We start from the raw sequence: 16559 nt of genomic DNA on the forward strand, positions 1-16559 counted from the left end.
CTCAAAGGGTTATAGCTGGGCACGCATGGTACTTTCAGCAATTCCCTTTATCCCCAGATACTACTCTTTAATGATGTCGGGGCCCTGGCCTGAGATTAACTAGGCTTCGCTAAACAGGGGAAGCCACGGGGTGAGTGAGTCTCGTCGGAACTTGAGGTAGGACAAGGCCTTCAGACCTGTACACAAGACACTCCGGTCGTTCCGGCCCTCCAACACTCTCGGGTGTAATGCCGGACTCACGTTGGTTGTTTGATCTAGATAGGCAAAGGCGTTGCTTGCTGTGCTGTGCGAACAAACGTGTTTCTTTAGCGCCGCCGGCCACAGGGGGCCGAGGTGTCGAACCGATTGTCACTGTTCGGCCCGCATTCGGCGGCTTGACGACTTGACCAGCAGCTGCAGGTACCAAGCGCCGAGCCGAACGAGGGCTGCCATGTGGCTGCAGCTATCCGGTGTGAAACACGGGGCCAGAATGAAGATCCAAGAGTCTCTCGGGTATGACGACAGCTCAGCCCAAACTTGTTTGTCAAAACGGGATGCCTGACAGGGGTGTGTGGGTTGGGAGAATAGGGGTAGGCGAGGAGGGGAAGGAAGAGAACGAAAAGGAGACTAGAGGGATACTGAGGGCAAAGAACGTTTACATGATAAATTAAAAACGTTCTATTACTTCCGCTTGTCTTTTCTTTCTTTGCCTAAACAAAATGCTGGTTGCCATAAGAGTGTTACCCGCTGAGGTGGACCAAAGTCTCGGTCAACTTCACTTTTGATCTCGGTGTGAGCGGCATGTCGTGGAAAAACAGCCTCCATGAAAGCCCGACCGGATCAGAAAGACCGCGCGGTTCGCCCCAGACATCCCAGGCACTCCATCGCCGGCCTGCAGTGGCACTCTACACAGTAAGGGAGAACCAATGGACGGGATAGGACTCAAGCCCTGCTGGTGTTCCACAAAGCCCATGAGTGCATTTCCCGGGATGGTTACACAATGCCATCCATCCAGATACGGCCGAAGACCATATCCGGTAGTTGTTCGGAACTCGATGAAGTGGCCTCCAGCGTACATACACACGGTGCGTGTGTGGGAAGTGCGGCGACGAACCGCCGACAGGACCCGACCATCACGTCGCTGACAAACTGGGAAACGCCAAGCGGCAGTTCGAGCGGATGAGTGATGGCGACAACTGGGCAAGGCTTGATCTGAACTCTGCGAGGGGCGGGGAACACGGAAGGACGTTCCCGACAGACTGGTTCTTAGCGCCGGGCGTCACCCTCCTAAATTACCTGCCCACCGAAAACCATGGCTTTTTGCCCTGTGAGGTCGTCGTTGGCTCCATAAGACGGAGGCATTGTTATGATGCTGGTTTTGGGGGTGGCTGCCAGTCGCTGCGCCGGCATATGCGTGCGTGGGCGGTAATGAGAAAGTTGAGAGGAGAAGTGAGTGAGAGATGAGGGAGAGCGAGATGGTTAATTTTGGCACTAAGCAGTTAGTAGCTTCGGTAGGTAGGTAACTAGCGGCGGGGTTTAGTGCGGCCTTTGTGCTGGCCGTTAGAGTTTATCAGGCCAAGGTTTTCTCTTCGTCTTCTAGGAAACAAGTCTCATGATGACGGGAGTCATAAACGAGATAACCAAGTGCGGAGGCGGCCGCGGCATTGCTTCCATCACATCTTGGCTTCTGTTCAGAAGGCGGCCGTCAAGAAAGAACAAGTCGGCATTGGACGAACGGTGGTGGGGAATAACACGGCGAGAGGAACGGTGTGGAAGCTTGTTTGCCTGGCCCGAACGGCCTGCTCTCCCGATTGGCCACCTGGGGCTAGCACACCTTTCAGCGGATTGCAGTGGATCTGCGAAGATCTTCCAGGGTTTCGCTTGTCTGGCCAGTCAAACAGCATCGGGACCTTCCGTCGGCCCACCTCATGCAGTTTACGCGCCAGCCAAACGAAACATGGGCGCGTTACCATTGGCTGCCGATGAATGCTGGCCCCGTCTCACCCACCCTCCTTGCTCTTGTCTCTGCTTGCTTGCATATTGTCGCGTCTGTGTTCTCGATGTGATTGGCGACACCCTTGGCCCCCGCGCTGACCTGGGCCTGCCCGATGGTCCTCGGAAGGGCCCAAGGCTGCCTCTGCAGCTGGCCCAGTGCGACCAGCGATTGAGCGATTGAGCGATTGAGGGCAACAGCCGCAGCTGAGGGTGCCGGAGAGTGTGGGAGAGTACAGAGTGACGGGTTGGAGAAAGAAAAGGGAAGAGAGATGAAAGGATGAAGAGATGGTGCTGGACGAGATGGAAGATGGTTGAGTGCGATGACTCTCTAAATGTTGCTTGATGTGGCTTACACTATGATGATAGGTTTTTTATCACATTTTTTATTTCATCTTTCCACCCCTCCATCTGGTCATTTATTTTACTATTCGACCTCGCACAGTGTTTTCACATACTGCCTCCCTGGCAGCCTGCTCCGTTGCCTTCTCACGGCCTGTACTGTGCAACGAGGCCCGCACCCCGGTGGCAAGCGGAACCAACTGCACACTCGCATCGGCAGCTAGTCCAGCCCTGGCCCGGTGGCTGCCCATCTCTTCTTTCGCTGGCCCTCTTTGGCCCTCTTATTTCAGTCCAACGGCCCCATCCTCTTTCTCAATTTCCCATGTTCGTTAGTTTCGGACTTCTCGGCGATCGACTGTGGTGCTTGGCACCATCAAAGTCAAGATATCCGAGCCAGGCTGGGCTCGGATAGCCATAACCACTGGATCAGCTTCGACGGGAGCCCGTGCTTTCAACATGGCTCCGGCCGCCTCGCCCATACTCTCCCGGGACGGCGACGATGGCAGCGGCACCCTCACCCCCGGCGCCATCGCCGGCATCGCTTGCGGCGCCGGTGCGCTCTTCCTGGGCGCAGCCGCCCTTTTTGTGATTTACTGGCGGCGACAACGGCGCTATGACCGGGAAGACAACTCCGACTCGGAAAGCTTCGACGATGGGGGACTACGAGGCAATATGGCCCCCGCCGTCACTTACACCCTGGATTACAAGATGGACAACCCGCAACACCACGAGGGCGAACAGGCCTCATCCTACACTTACTCTCCAGAGAAGGCGTCCTACTCCCTCTCGCCCATGAGCGCCCCGGACACCGCCAGCGCCATGCCCACTCACCCAGCTTACATCCCGCGGGCCCTCGTCAGGGGCTCCTCCACCCCCAGCAACCGCTCCATCGCCACCGCCTCACCACCACCCTTCCCAAGCCCGCCATTCCCATCCGGCGGCTCCCACCCCAAAACACAACCACCGGACGCCATGATCCAAGCCTACCTCGGCGCGGCCACCGCCCGGACAACCTCCACGACCACCACCTCCCAGGACAGCCACACCTACAGCACCACCAACACCAACCACCGGCACCACGAATCCGACTCCTCCTTCGGCCTCCCCATCCAACCCGCCCCCCCCAGCAACCGCAGCCGCCAAAACTCCCAACCCAGCCTCACCCTCCCCTCCCTCACCTCCCCCCCGCACTCCGCCTCCTCCACCGACGCCAGCCAACACCCCCTCCACCAACAACCCCAACCCCAACCCCAACTTCAATCCCAAACGCGCAAACCCCGCGCCTACCTCCCCCCGCGCCTCAACCTCGCCGACGGCACCGCCCAGATGAAGCGCAGCAAGACCGATAAGCCCCTCTCCGGCAAAGAAGCCACCACCATCTCGGGCCCGCTCGCCTTCCCCCACCTGGTGCACCCGCCGCCCGTGGCAGCGGCAGCGGGGCCACAGGCGCAGTCGCAGTCGCGTTCGCGGTGGGGGCGGAGCAACAATCATGATGCGGATGATTTGTGGGGTGGGGAGGATGGGTATGGTGGGGATGATAGTGGTGGTGGGCAGGGTGGTGATGGGCGGAGGACGTTTCGCAGTCGGGCGCTGTCGGGGAATGGGAATGATGGTGGGAGTGGGAGTGGTGGCGGGGGTGGTGGGAAGGAGAAGGAGAAGGGGAAGAAGCATGGGCGGAAGAGGTCGGATCGGAATAGTGGTGGGTATGGGGGGAATCGGCATTATGCTGAGATTGAGATCGGGCGGGGGAGTGATATTTGGTGATTGAGCTTGTGTGGATTACCTGTAGTTGTTGGTGTTGTTGCGCACACTCCTTTTTTGTTTATTGGGTTTTGCTTGGTATACCCTCTGTATCGGCGGGGTATGGGGTTTGGGATGGGCCTGGTTGGGATCGGATCTGGACGGCGGTGTTTGGCGTTTTGTGTTTGTTACTTGCCCGGGTTCAGGGCCCCATGGGCTTCACGGTTGTGAGCTGGCTTCTGCTCTGGAGTTCAAGAGGTGCTTCTGGATCGGTTTATGGATATAGTTGTCTGATACAAGTTGGGGCGGCGGGTGTACGTGATTCACACGAGAGTCGGCCCCCAAACCAAGACAGTTTCAACGTACAACACAATGAGACTCAAGAGCGGTGCAAATCGACGCGTGATGATGTGATTACATTTGTTATACGCTATTCGTACTCTGCTTCAGTTACCGCCTAGGCGCTGTCCACTGCCCCTCGTCTTCCACGAGTCGGGAAGCACCGAGCCCGTCGACGCCCCCGTGCTGCGACCGGAGCCCGCCGCAGCGGGCTGGCGGATGGCCGTGCCGTACCCGCGCTCCAGGACTCTAGGGGTCTTAACCAAGTACGAGACGAAGCCAGGGGTCGCCAAAATATTCCAACCACCTCCAAACTCCGGCCACAGGCGGAAGAGAAAGTCGTGGAGATGGGCTGCTACGATGCCTGTGATCTGGAGGGGAATGGCCATCGGGTTCATGAGCAGCGAAGCAAGGAGCATGCAATACGGGACCGTCTGTGCCGGCACGGTGAAGAAGAAAAAGTTCGTCTTCGCACCGCGCTGGTCTTGGCTAGCCGTGTAGGCCAAGGCCATGAGCAGTCCATCGAGGAAGAAGCCGCCTCCCAGGAAAACTCGGTTGAGCAGCTGCATTTACTGTTAGCTTTCCCGTCATGAACTGCCGAGGCAGGAATCGGAGACAACCCCAGTTTGGACGTTAGAATGTAGGGAGCTAAATAACCACCCGGGAGAACGGAGAGCGTCACCCGAGTCATCCATAAGACATCCCACCATTCCCGCACCCCGACCGACCCTTTGATATTATGCGAATGACGGGCCGGTCGACATACGGGGGTGATCTTCCTCGTTTCCAGGAACCGCAATGGTTGAGAAAATAGCACCATGCGGGCAGATATACGAGGTGTTGGGTTGCAATTGAAGGAAAAAAAGAGATGGACCTACAATGATGAAGCTGCCGACGGTCATCAGATACCAGAGAACGTCCTCCTTCTTGGGGAATTTGGAGTTCGCCGTCTCTAGCTGCTTCAGGTACTGGTAGGCTGTTTCGCAGTCAGACAACACTCGTCGCTGGGAGATTTACCGGAGCGCCCATACCGAAGTAGGGGTCCATGATGATGCCGAGCTTCGGACCGCTGAGGAGGAAGCACGTCGCCAGACGCCATATCTCAGGCGGAAAGCGCAAGAGCGTGTCCTCGGTGAAGTAGAACCAAACGTACGACACCATCTGGAAATGCACCGGGATCGACATGACGACAATCGCGGTCGCTAGCGTGCGGGCCATTGGCGGCGCCGCCCAGTAGGCGTCCATGATTTCTGATGACATGGTGGTGGCGGTGGTGTGATGAAGGAAAGAAAGCAAGGGCTGGGGAAGAATTTTCGGTTTGGTTTGGTGTCTCGATTTTTCGCGAGAAGCTCCCAAGTTCAGAACGCGAAACTCAGGAAGGCATGGCAAGGGAGGGTTTGGGGGGAGGTGCAGTGAAAGGCCCAGATGGCCGGGTCAATGAAACGCGGCTCCCACGAGACACCGTTGGTGATTCGTGTCTTTTTGGAGCTTGGTCAGAGGATGGAAGAAAGAAGAAATTTGCAGCAAACAGAAATGTTTTTATGGAGGCAGGCTGGTGGAGTAAACGGGGCGAGCCACGGCCGGCTCGGCGCAAAAGTTCCCGGAGCCACACCCCACAACCTTCAGTGTCACTGTGGCTAGTGCCGTACGCCCTTCATCGACAACCCGTTGACCCATCCTTCGATTCATCGGCGCCATCCCCGCTGAAAAAATAGGAGGATGACTCAAGGGATAGAATGAGAGGTTATAAAGTCTAGATTTTGTACGCCATGCCTTGGGTGCCTACACAGTAGTTGTATTTTTTTCAACAATCCCGGGCTAGCTCCGGTACCGCTAACACATTTCTTCCTAACCGGGCGGCAACTTGCATTCCATCAAGTGTTTTTTTTGTTACTACGGCCCGTGACTCAACCACTTTTTTGATACCACCACCAGTTTCCAGAGACAGAATTTGGAGATGGCGATGGCGGGTTGCAATGGCTTCCTTCTACATCAATTGAGGCAACCCCGGCTTCAATTGGCCCGTCAACTCACTCGCACGCCATCCCGGGCCTATTCTGCCCCCTCCAACGGCTCCATCCCCGCCGCCAAGAAGAAGTATGTCCCGACCAAGGGAACCTATCCTCTCGGGTTCCGGACTTCTGGTACCATAGTTGGTGTCAAGCCGAATAACACGACGAAGCCGGACCTGGCTCTCTTGACATCAGACACACCTTGTGCTGCCGCCGCCGTCTTCACCAAGAACAAGTTCCAGGCGGCTCCCGTCACTTTCAGCCGAAACCTCCTCGAGAAGAGGAAGAACCAGGGAATCCAGAGCGTCATCATCAACTCGGGATGCGCCAATGCCGTCACGGGCAAGGGTGGTCTGGAGGATGCCACCAAAATGGCCCAAGAAGCGGATAAGTGCACCGGCCAGAACGAGAGCACCATCGTCATGAGCACCGGTGTGATCGGCCAGCGGCTCCCCATCGACAAGATTCTCAACAAGGTCCCTTCCGCACACAGCGCCCTTGGTGGTTCCCACGACCACTGGCTGGCGGCGGCCAAGGCCATCTGCACGACCGACACCTTCCCCAAGCTCATGTCACGCACTTTCACCCTGCCCTCCTCGTCGGGCGTCGAGTATAGGATAGCGGGCATGACCAAGGGCGCGGGGATGATCCACCCCAACATGGCCACGCTGCTGGGCGTCATCGCCACGGACGCGCCCATCACCTCAGCCGCCCTCCCCTCGGCGCTCAAGCACGCCGTCGACCGCTCCTTCAACAGCATCACCATCGACGGCGACACCTCCACCAACGACACGGTCGCCCTGTTCGCCAACGGCGCCGCGGGCGGCAAGGAGGTCACGGCGGACACCCCCGACTACGACGCCTTCCAGGCCGTGCTGACCGACTTTGCGGCCGAGCTGGCCCAGCTGGTTGTGCGCGACGGCGAGGGCGCCACCAAGTTTGTCACGGTGCGCGTGACCGAGTCGGCCAGCGAGGAGGCCGCGCGCCGGATCGCCAGCACCATCGCCCGGTCGCCGCTCGTCAAGACGGCCCTGTACGGCAAGGACGCCAACTGGGGCCGTATCCTGTGCGCCACGGGGTACTCGCTGGTTTCGGAGCCCGGGCAGCCTATCAATGATGTTCCTGAGATCGCTCCCGAGAAGACGAATGTGTCGTTTATTCCTACCGATGGTACGGCTGAGCTGAAGCTCCTGGTCAACGGCGAGCCGGAGAAGGTGGACGAGGTGAGATATCTTGAAGACTATGGGGCGAGACTAGCTGCTGACGTGATGTAGGCGAGAGCTGCTGAAATTCTGGAGCTCGAAGACCTCGAGATCCTGGTCCGGTTGGGGCAGGGTGACAAGCAGGCGACGTACTGGACCTGCGACTACAGCCACGAGTATATGTGAGTAACCAACAAGTATTTTGTCTCAACTTTTGGCTAACATGATCATACAGCACTATCAACGGCGATTATCGCACTTAGACGGTGTGTTAGGGGTGGAATAGCGGTAGTAGAGTCTTTAGATGGGCCATACTAGAGTATAAGAGATCTAGATAACTCGAAGACGGTAAAACTATCTTGACCTATCCTCAATCATGGCCACAATCTGTATGGTGAAGCTGCTAGAGGACCCTCGCCGCGCTGTAAAATGAGGGTTAGGGTATCCGAAAACCACTTAAATCGGAACCGCGTTAGACGCGTCGCGGTCCCAAAACTCCAAGCCAGCTTCCAGGCACCCGACAAGTCTAGCACACACCACTTCACCACCTGAATTCTCACGGCTTTCTGGCCAACACTTCAGTCACTATGGCGCTAGCAAAAGGAGAAGAAAAGGGTGAATCATCGACCGCCGCCTACAAGGCGCACATTGCGAACCCTACCGGCAATCCCACCTACGAGCTCCCCTGGTGAGTCCCTTTGATCTCGCAAAAAGGTAAAGCTACTCACACCCAAGCAGGGTAGAGAAATACAGGCCCGTCTTCTTGGACGACATCGTGGGAAACACAGAGACCATCGAGCGGTTGAAGATCATTGCCCGCGATGGCAACATGCCGCACCTCATCATCTCGGGCATGCCCGGTATCGGCAAGACAACAAGCGTGCTGTGCCTGTCGAGGCAATTACTAGGCGACTCATACAAGGAAGCGGTGTTGGAGTTGAACGCCAGTGACGAGAGAGGTATGTCGCCTGCTAGCCCTCCCCAGGCCGCTGACGCTAACAACCCAACCACAGGTATCGAAGTCGTCCGACAACGAATCAAGGGCTTTGCCCAAAAGAAGGTCACCCTCCCGCAGGGGCGACACAAGATCGTGATTCTCGACGAAGCCGACAGCATGACCTCGGGCGCGCAGCAAGCCCTCCGACGAACGATGGAGATCTACTCCAACACGACCCGCTTCGCCTTCGCATGCAACCAGTCCAACAAGATCATCGAGCCGCTGCAGTCACGGTGCGCCATCCTGCGGTACGCCAAGCTGACAGACGCGCAGGTGGTCAAGCGGCTGCTGCAGATCATCGAGGCGGAGAAGGTGGAGTATAGCGACGACGGGCTGGCGGCGCTGGTGTTCAGCGCCGAGGGCGACATGCGGCAGGCCATCAACAACCTGCAGTCGACGTTCGCGGGGTTCGGGTTTGTGTCGGGCGACAACGTGTTCAAGGTGGTGGACTCGCCGCACCCGATCAAGGTGCAGGCCATGCTCAAGGCGTGCTACGAGGGCAACGTCGACTCGGCGCTCGACACGCTGCGCGAGCTGTGGGACCTCGGCTACTCGAGCCACGACATCATCAGCACCATGTTCAAGGTCACCAAAACCATCCCGACACTGAGCGAGCACGCCAAGCTGGAGTTTATCAAGGAGATCGGGTTCACGCATATGAAGATCCTGGAGGGTGTCCAGACGCTGCTGCAGCTGAGCGGGTGTGTCGCGCGGCTGTGCAAGCTGAACATGGACCCGGCAAAGTTTGAGCTGGCGAAGAAGTGATGAAATAGACGAGGAATTAAGATACCCAATGGAAGCCTTCACTTGCTAGACGTGAAAAAAAGGTGAATATATACACTGGCTTGACATAATACACGGCGCCGTTCCCATTCCACAACGAACCCCCTTTATTCATCGTCATCCTTTCCGTACTCCTTCTCGAACCTTTCCCAGTAAGCCCGCTCGCTCGCCAACCGCCTCTGCACCCTCATCCGCGCCTCGTACTGCCGTAACCTCGAATCCGCCTCGATCATGCTCCCCAATACCATGCCCGACATTTGGATGTATCTGCCAACATGATCAGCTTTGGCTCCTCCTCAATGGCTCTCTTGCTACGAGAAAAGAAGAGAAAAGAAGCCAAACAAAAAAAGGAGAAGATGGGATCGCAACGTACACCTTAAACTGAATCGTCAGCCCCCGATACACCGGCGACATAGCATACCCGATGCCGCCGAGGACAGCCGTCGCCAGGCCCCACTTGACGGCGCCCGCGACAGCGCCGCGGGAGGCTTCCCACGAGGCGTCGGCCGCCTCCTCGTGCTTGGTGTCGTTGGCGGAGCGCATCACGCCTCTTTTGCCTGTCTCCCTTTTTTGGGCGGACAGGACAGAGGGAGGGTTGGTTGGGGTGGTGTGCGGGGTTCCCGGAATGGGATTTGGTCGCGTGAGAATATCTATGCCCGGGCTGGGATGATAGGTGGTGGGCTTATCTTCCCGTCTTGGATCGGGTGTACTTGGTCGTCTCGTGTGCGTGTAGGTATTTACAGCTAGCCTGCAGAGGACAGGTCCCCTAAAGGGTTGCTCCGTGGCGGCGAGCTCCCTAAGCTGAGCTTCCGCTGGTGCTCGGGATTCGGTGTTTTATGCCGAAGCCCGGGTTTTCAGTCAGGGACTTGACCCGCAGATGCGCCGGTGGCAGGATGTAGTGTATAAAACTGGTCAAACTAAATTCATGTTTGCGCACCCCTAGAATGCGCCATAGGTTTGTATCGTAGGCTGCTTTCCGTCTGGAGATTTTAGGGAAGTGGTGAGAGGTCATACTTTGCTGTGGGGCCGCGGAAACGTTCTGACAAAAAGTCCCCAAGCTCTTTTGTTAAGTTCTTTTGCCTACTCAATGTCCCACACAACTACGCCAACCATCCATTTCAATTTAGATGGAAGACTCCGCGCAAGAGAAAGCGCCGGAGGCACCGATCAGTACCACTCAATGATCATCACAGACATTATTCGGGATAGACGACTGTCAACCAGACCTCGGCAGCCAGAGAAACCCTCGTCAATAGCGACGCGTGGAAAGATAGGGAATACCATCTGCAGCATTACGGATTTCCTACCAACCCGGAGAGGAATCATGACGTTACCCGCAGGATGTCTAGCCTACCAGCAAGCGAAATGCTGACCGCCGAGGCGCCGACAACCACCACGCCGTTGCCGCCAGACCGGCGTCAAATTTGGCGGCGGGGGGGTTGACACATAGGTACTTATAGAGTCAGATCAGTTGCCCCCTTCCATCTTAATTGGGACCTCGGCTTCACAATGAAATCGGAAGAAGAGATGACCCTGCCGGAACTCCTTGGATTAGCGGCTTCCAGAGTTGTTATACTCTCCAAATTTACCTCTTCGTTGCTAGGGTTTCCCTACTTTCTCCTGTAACGTAGATCTTCCAGCCCTTCTATTCATAACAGGTTGGGAAGAGCAATGGACATCGAACCTCGTTACAGTACTGCTAAAGCAATGGGAGCCCTCACTCACAAGTTCAGCTCCTATGTGACCTAGCGTGGTGGGGAGCAAAAAGGATGGCGACGAGAATCCGGCGATGTAACCGAGAAAAACTTAGAGTGACCCCAACCCGACTTGAACGGATAACCTTTCGATCTGGAGTCGAACGCTACTACCAATTGAGCTATGGGGCCTTTACATTTGTTGGAGGTCGTGTTTTTTTATTGAGTTTAACAAGCAACAAGTGTGTGTCATCGGAGGACGCCCAACTCTACGGTGTCCCCCATTCATGTCCCTAGCACGGTGTAAGGATTAACTTGCTGATGTACCCCCCACCCCTGTTTTATCCCCTGTTCCTGCTCTAGCCTTCTCTTCTTTTCTCCTAGCTGTTATCCTCCCTCTTTTCTCGCTCTAGCTACCTCCCCATAGCTCTTCTATTACACTATGTGAGCGACTATATGTAAGGTACGCAGGGGTATTCCTAATAGGGGCCTGGTTATTCTTGATGGAAGCCCGGTTGATTCGACTAGGGCTAGGCCGCTCCTATGACCGCTCCTGTTCCCCCCATTGTTGACCTCCAATACGCTATGAACCACCTTGACACGTAGGCTGTAGGCGCTGATGAGCCAAGCGGAGCATGATCTGAGGTTCTGCGCCGTCTGGCCCCCTCAGCCATAATGGTGGGTCACTAGGTTACGAGGCAACTAATAAACTGGAATGTGTTTTTGATCTTTCTCTATTCCCCATCTCGCTCTCATGCTCAAAGTATCTATATGTCATCCATCCCCCCTTCAACTGCGCTCAAACCATCAGCCCGAACCGATGCCACCCCCTCGGTCGCCCGCACTAACCTTCATCGACCACCATCCCCAACCCCCGCCTAAACACTCAACGTCCCCTTCGTACTCGGCACCTCCCCCTCCCTCCCGGCAACGCGGCTCGTCGCCTGGCGCACGGCCACGGCCAGCGCCTTGAAGGCGCTCTCGGCGCGGTGGTGGTCGTTGTCGCCGCGCAGGCAGTCGACGTGCAGGGTGACGCGGGCGGCGCCGGCGAAGCTCTGCAGGCAGTGCGGGATCATCTCGGTGCTGAGGTCGCCGATCTTCTCGCGCTTGAGGCCCAGGTCCGCCACGCAGAACGGCCGGTTCGACAGGTCCACCACCGCCCGGCTGAGTGCTTCGTCTAGAGGTGCGTAGGCATAGCCGAACCGTGCGAGTCCGGTGGGCGTGCCTAGCGCTTGCGCGAAGGCGTACCCGAGTGAGATGCACACGTCTTCGGCTGTGTGGTGGTCGTCGACTGGGTGATGGTCAATATGGGGTTGCCTTGTGGTTGGCGAGGGAGGGGACGGTGAACTCACTGTGCAGATCGCCCTTGCAGGCCAGCGCCAGACTCCAGCCGGCATGCTTGGCCAGGGCATGCAGCATGTGATCGAGGAAGCCGATGCCCGTGTTGACGCTGATGGTTTGCGACTTGCTTGACTGGGCGGCGTGGTTATCGGCGCCGCCTACTTGCAGACGCTCATCCGTATCTGGCGGGAATGCGCCGCCGTCGAGGTTGAGGGCGATCTGGATCTTGGTCTCGTTGGTGTCGCGCGCAAAGGCGGCCCACCGGGGCGAGGGTTGTGATGAGCTCATTTTGGTCTTTACTCTGGTTCTGTCTGATAATATCAAGCAGGGGATCCAGTTCTCCAAATATTGACTTTCCTTCACTCGGAAATTTTGGGCTTCACCACCGCGATCGGCGGGGGGGCAACTCTTAAGCCGCCCACAACCCCGCGCTCGGTGCGAACTGCGCGGGAAGAAAACCCCACGTAAAACTTACACACACCCCCCAAGGCAAGATTTATATTAGCCAACCACAGTCACTGCAACCCCTCTTATGCCAGTATTCGTTGAACCCTATAAGCAAATGCACCCGCAGTTGACTGCGTCGAACTGTGTGCAATTGTTTTTCGGGATTGACAAATGCTGGGATCTCAGTGAAATGAACGGGGTGCGGGCATTTGAAACGGGGTGCGAATATCCATTGCCTGCCGAAGACAGGAAATCGGCCAAGACCCCTGAAAGCCCCACCAATGCCGGCCGATAACAGCCACGATAAGGAAGCCGTCCCGAAATTTTTGAAGCTTGCGCTCGAGCGCAGCGTCGGACAACCACCACCAAGTAGCTACCCGCCATTGCCATTCATCAACCACCTCAATGGCGCCCACACGCACAATAAAAAACAAGCACGCCGCCCCCAAGGCCGGCGGCTCGAGTGGCGGCAAGGGCCCGAGAAAGTCTTCCGACGGCGGCATCTCCAAGCCCAAAGGCAAATCCGGACCCAAAGCAAAACTCCCAGCAACACAGATTAAAGGCAGGCCCAATCTACCGGGACTCGACAAGAACAAGAAAAAGAAGCAGCGGGTCTACACAGAAAAGGAATTGGGCCTCCCCGAACTCAACATGATCACACCCGTAGGCGTAACCAAACCACGAGGAAAGAAGAAGGGCAAAGTCTTTGTCGACGACAAGGTTCGCCTTCCCCCTCCCCTCCATCAACCCCCCCCCCCCCCAATACCAACCCCCCCATCTAACCACCCACCCCCCCAAATCCAGGAAAGCATGACGACCATCCTCGCGCTCGTACAAGCCGACAAGGACGGGCAGATCGAGTCCAAGATGATGCGGGCGCGGCAGATGGAGGAGATCCGCGAGGCGCGGCGCGCCGAGGCCGACAAGAAGGAGGCCGAGCGCAGCGCCCGGCTCGAGGACACCAAGGACTCGCTGCGGCGCAAGCGCAAGCGTGCTACTGGCGCCGCTGCTACTGCTGAAGAGGAGGAGAATGTTAAGGCTGTGGCGGCGACGGGGACGAAGGCGGCGAAGGCGAAGAAGAAGAAGGTTTCTTTTGCGGCGGAGTGAGGTGGTGGTGGTGATGGTGGCGGTGGTGGGGTGTGCGTGTGCGTGTGCTTTTTTGGTCGGGTCATTCATCCATCGGCATGGCGGGCGTCTGGCGTTGTTGGTATTCAGAAGGTGAAATTGGGATTGTCGGTTTGGGTTGAGATACCAACAGAGCGGGTGGCACTGAACATGTTATCATTGTATAACCAGCATGGCAGTGTGTCACGCCATGTATATATCTAATTCATCGTTCACTACCCCGGATGGTCTGTTGTCATGCACATCTATTCCGACCTTGAAATGCCCGCCACGCTATTCTATGAGATCCTGGCCAAATCTATCCTAAACACCGGTGCTACATTACACCAAATACCTCCTTCTCGTCTTCAGTTGCTGAGAATTTGCAACTTCCGCCTTACCGGGTCGAACTCAGTGACAAACTGAGTTTTGGAGTGTGCTCCATTAGCGTTGGGGTTAATGGCGTCAAGGTCGATCTCGGTGACCATGCGGTTCAGGAACTCGCAAATCTGTTCAAATCAGCTAGACTGTGCGGTCGAATGGAATGGTAGCACCTACCGGCCGAGCATGCCATCTCCCACCGCCAATCTCGAACCACGAGATATGCCCGCCGAGTGAGGTCGTGGCAAGCACTGTGTACGGGTTGTGGGCGAACTCCTGGAAGGGGATGGCATCATATACCGCGATCTGTGGACGAGATGTAAGTGAGGTGAACCGACTCCAATTGGGGCGGCACGTACCGGATCATCCAAGGCGGAGATAGCAAGAAAAGGAATCCTGATGGCGAGAATCGCGTCTGTCGATGATGCGTCGCGGTAGTAAGCATTCTCGGTGGGGTAGCCCCATGTTACGGTCCTAGGCCGGATTGTTAGTGACCACCTTCGATACCCTGTAGGTAGACTTACTGGACCTCGCGATCGAACTCGTGCAGGTACGTCACGTTCTGAATCCGATCGTAATCCAGATTTGTGTGTTTCAGGATGGTGTCCTTGTGGGATTCGAAGAGTTTCTTCAAGCTGGCTGCTCGTTTGTCAGAGACGGGACGCGAACTAAGCACCCCAAAACAGACTTACTCCCCATGACCCGCGAGTACACCTGCTTCCCCAGCAATGTCCGTTGAAGAGCCTTATTCGAAATCTCCAAGTCGAAAGGGTTGGCCACAGAAATGGCCCCTTTCAGGAGGCAATTTGCACCTTCCTCACCCACATACTATCAAGAACCATTAGCAGGAACTCAGCGACTGTCGAGTCAACGGCCTTACGTTGGTCAGGATGTTGGCGCCCAACGAAAACCCGAGGCCGAAGAGCGGCCGGTTGGGGAAGGTTTGCTTTGCCCACTTCACGAACTGCCGAACGTCCCAGGTAGCCCTTGCGTTGAAGAGGAGACCGCTCGTCACCTTGCTGTTGGCGCACCCGCGGGCGTTCACGACGCAGACATCCCAGTTACCGCCGTTCATGACCAGAGGCGCAATGGCATGCCGAAGGTAAATCTCGTGAGAGCCGCCGGAGAGGCCGTGCAGCACAATAAGCATGGGCCTGCTATCGTCGGAGCCGATCTTGGCAAAGTCATCCTCCGAAAAGAAGGCAGTCCTCGGCGGCAGCGCCTCGTCCGCATCCGAGTGCGGGTCCACCGCAAAATCGACCGTGAAAGTGCCGGTGTAAGTCTTGTGATCGGCGTCAAAAATCCTCCTACGGTAGTAGATGGGTGGGCCGTGCTCCTTAACAGCAGTCCACATGGTCTGAAGGTGACCGTTGAAGAGCAGGGGGTTGAGCTGGCAGGTCGGAGTGCTGGCTTCGCAGACCTTCAGCAAGTCCGTCGCGGTGCCATCTTTCCTTTGCAGGGCCAACGGTGAAGGCGAGTGGGTGAAAGCGATCTTCGCACGGCCAAACCAGTCCATGGCGCTGAGCAGTCGTCTGCTGACCCGGGATGAAACGAGAGAAGACAGGGTGTCGACGAGGTTCGCGATCTAAAGAATATACCAGGGGGGAGGGCGAACAGGTATTTATAGCTTGCTTCACAACCCGGCAGGAGGATGGACCGGATTTCAAGTTTGGTGATAATGCCAATGAGAGCCAAGGCGGCGCCGGTGGATATACTTTCTTTTTATTGCTGTTTCTCGGTGTTAGTTACTGCGTAGAAACCTAAGATCAAGGAGAAAGCGGTCTCAATGTCAACAAAACGAATGTGAAAAGCGATGCAGCTGGAGATCAGTGTGAACGAAGGCTGGAAAGATGCAACGCCGCGCTGAATATCCGAGACATGGGGAATCCTACTTGTAAGTAGAAGGAAGAAAAAAGTCCCTGGTACAAGTTCTAGAACTCCCTTCTTGAATTGATCAATTAGGAAATTGCGCCTGCCGAGGCATCGGAACCTGTGGAGCGCCAATCCCATCGGTGGCGCCAACGCCGGTCCGCCGACGGCCGGCTTTTGAGAATGACCGTCCGAGTCCGTTGAAACTGAAACTCCCCCTGTGCCTTGGTAAGCGCACAGACCAGATCTAACTCTCCTTAAGCTCCAGGGAGCGACGACGAATGGGTGGACTCATGGAAGTGGAAGTGGCATGGCGCTTTCCCCAGGCTGCATGCAG

At 56.6% G+C, this 16559-nt stretch overlaps 7 protein-coding genes and 1 non-coding gene across 8 annotated transcripts; 3 read left to right on the forward strand and 5 right to left on the reverse strand.

Moving 5' to 3' along the window:
- Nucleotides 1-2769: 2769 nt before the first annotated feature.
- On the forward strand, nt 2770-4346 carry F5144DRAFT_646416 (uncharacterized protein; the record flags this gene model as incomplete). The annotated part of the gene is made up of 1 exon (XM_066792892.1): nt 2770-4346. The coding sequence occupies one exon, from the start codon at nt 2770-2772 to the stop codon at nt 4075-4077; it is 1308 nt and encodes a 435-aa protein (XP_066645120.1). The 3' UTR covers nt 4078-4346.
- Nucleotides 4347-4449: 103 nt separating this feature from the next.
- Nucleotides 4450-5982, reverse strand: F5144DRAFT_628825 (Der1-like family-domain-containing protein). The gene is made up of 3 exons (XM_066792352.1): nt 5424-5982; nt 5271-5368; nt 4450-4955 (listed from the first exon to the last, which is right to left on the reverse strand). Exons 1-3 carry the CDS (start codon nt 5650-5652, stop codon nt 4500-4502), a joined length of 783 nt encoding a protein of 260 aa, XP_066645121.1. The 5' UTR covers nt 5653-5982; the 3' UTR covers nt 4450-4499.
- On the forward strand, nt 5983-9390 carry F5144DRAFT_611513 (DNA replication factor C-like protein). Its single transcript, XM_066791693.1, has 6 exons — nt 5983-7627; nt 7679-7788; nt 8014-8030; nt 8189-8294; nt 8345-8565; nt 8620-9390. Exons 1-6 carry the CDS (start codon nt 6350-6352, stop codon nt 9366-9368), a joined length of 2481 nt encoding a protein of 826 aa, XP_066645122.1. The 5' UTR covers nt 5983-6349; the 3' UTR covers nt 9369-9390.
- Nucleotides 9391-10409, reverse strand: F5144DRAFT_628828 (uncharacterized protein). The gene is made up of 2 exons (XM_066792353.1): nt 9760-10409; nt 9391-9653 (listed from the first exon to the last, which is right to left on the reverse strand). Exons 1-2 carry the CDS (start codon nt 9927-9929, stop codon nt 9494-9496), a joined length of 330 nt encoding a protein of 109 aa, XP_066645123.1. The 5' UTR covers nt 9930-10409; the 3' UTR covers nt 9391-9493.
- A 789-nt stretch (nt 10410-11198) lies between these two features.
- F5144DRAFT_t81 lies at nt 11199-11272 on the reverse strand. Its single transcript has one exon. It is a non-coding gene; the product is annotated as a tRNA-Trp (tRNA).
- A 518-nt stretch (nt 11273-11790) lies between these two features.
- Nucleotides 11791-13204, reverse strand: F5144DRAFT_530708 (Imidazoleglycerol-phosphate dehydratase-domain-containing protein). Its single transcript, XM_066786925.1, has 2 exons — nt 12433-13204; nt 11791-12371 (listed from the first exon to the last, which is right to left on the reverse strand). Exons 1-2 carry the CDS (start codon nt 12707-12709, stop codon nt 11959-11961), a joined length of 690 nt encoding a protein of 229 aa, XP_066645124.1. The 5' UTR covers nt 12710-13204; the 3' UTR covers nt 11791-11958.
- F5144DRAFT_611515 (uncharacterized protein) lies at nt 13205-14216 on the forward strand. Its single transcript, XM_066791694.1, has 2 exons — nt 13205-13588; nt 13673-14216. Exons 1-2 carry the CDS (start codon nt 13274-13276, stop codon nt 13973-13975), a joined length of 618 nt encoding a protein of 205 aa, XP_066645125.1. The 5' UTR covers nt 13205-13273; the 3' UTR covers nt 13976-14216.
- Nucleotides 14217-16326, reverse strand: F5144DRAFT_568879 (Alpha/Beta hydrolase protein). Its single transcript, XM_066788668.1, has 7 exons — nt 16246-16326; nt 15234-16081; nt 15046-15181; nt 14878-14992; nt 14713-14827; nt 14531-14659; nt 14217-14481 (listed from the first exon to the last, which is right to left on the reverse strand). The coding sequence occupies exons 2-7, from the start codon at nt 15867-15869 to the stop codon at nt 14341-14343; spliced, it is 1272 nt and encodes a 423-aa protein (XP_066645126.1). The 5' UTR covers nt 15870-16081; nt 16246-16326; the 3' UTR covers nt 14217-14340.
- Between the last annotated feature and the right edge of the window lie 233 nt (nt 16327-16559).

The sequence above is a fragment of the Chaetomium tenue genome (assembly GCF_020726465.1).
Source record: "Chaetomium tenue strain MPI-SDFR-AT-0079 chromosome Unknown F5144scaffold_3, whole genome shotgun sequence".
Classification (NCBI taxonomy): domain Eukaryota; kingdom Fungi; phylum Ascomycota; class Sordariomycetes; order Sordariales; family Chaetomiaceae; genus Chaetomium; species Chaetomium tenue.

Excerpts from the sequence above, each read along its gene's own strand:
- F5144DRAFT_628825 (XM_066792352.1), bottom strand. The coding sequence starts at position 5,652 with ATGTCATCAGAAATCATGGACGCCTACTGGGCGGCGCCGCCAATGGCC. Across the intron at positions 5,369-5,423 it reads CATCATGGACCCCTACTTCG|CCTACCAGTACCTGAAGCAG; the intron begins GTATGGGCGCTC and ends ACTGCGAAACAG. Across the intron at positions 4,956-5,270 it reads CCGTCGGCAGCTTCATCATT|CTGCTCAACCGAGTTTTCCT; the intron begins GTAGGTCCATCT and ends CAGTAAATGCAG.
- F5144DRAFT_611513 (XM_066791693.1), top strand. The coding sequence starts at position 6,350 with ATGGCGATGGCGGGTTGCAATGGCTTCCTTCTACATCAATTGAGGCAA. Across the intron at positions 7,628-7,678 it reads AGCCGGAGAAGGTGGACGAG|GCGAGAGCTGCTGAAATTCT; the intron begins GTGAGATATCTT and ends GACGTGATGTAG. Across the intron at positions 8,295-8,344 it reads CCCACCTACGAGCTCCCCTG|GGTAGAGAAATACAGGCCCG; the intron begins GTGAGTCCCTTT and ends ACACCCAAGCAG.
- F5144DRAFT_628828 (XM_066792353.1), bottom strand. The coding sequence starts at position 9,929 with ATGCGCTCCGCCAACGACACCAAGCACGAGGAGGCGGCCGACGCCTCG. Across the intron at positions 9,654-9,759 it reads CTGACGATTCAGTTTAAGGT|ATACATCCAAATGTCGGGCA; the intron begins GTACGTTGCGAT and ends TCATGTTGGCAG.
- F5144DRAFT_530708 (XM_066786925.1), bottom strand. The coding sequence starts at position 12,709 with ATGAGCTCATCACAACCCTCGCCCCGGTGGGCCGCCTTTGCGCGCGAC. Across the intron at positions 12,372-12,432 it reads CTGCAAGGGCGATCTGCACA|TCGACGACCACCACACAGCC; the intron begins GTGAGTTCACCG and ends ACCATCACCCAG.
- F5144DRAFT_611515 (XM_066791694.1), top strand. The coding sequence starts at position 13,274 with ATGGCGCCCACACGCACAATAAAAAACAAGCACGCCGCCCCCAAGGCC. Across the intron at positions 13,589-13,672 it reads AAGTCTTTGTCGACGACAAG|GAAAGCATGACGACCATCCT; the intron begins GTTCGCCTTCCC and ends CCCCAAATCCAG.
- F5144DRAFT_568879 (XM_066788668.1), bottom strand. The coding sequence starts at position 15,869 with ATGGACTGGTTTGGCCGTGCGAAGATCGCTTTCACCCACTCGCCTTCA. Across the intron at positions 14,828-14,877 it reads GAGTTCGATCGCGAGGTCCA|GACCGTAACATGGGGCTACC; the intron begins GTAAGTCTACCT and ends AATCCGGCCTAG. Across the intron at positions 14,482-14,530 it reads GGAGATGGCATGCTCGGCCG|ATTTGCGAGTTCCTGAACCG; the intron begins GTAGGTGCTACC and ends TGATTTGAACAG.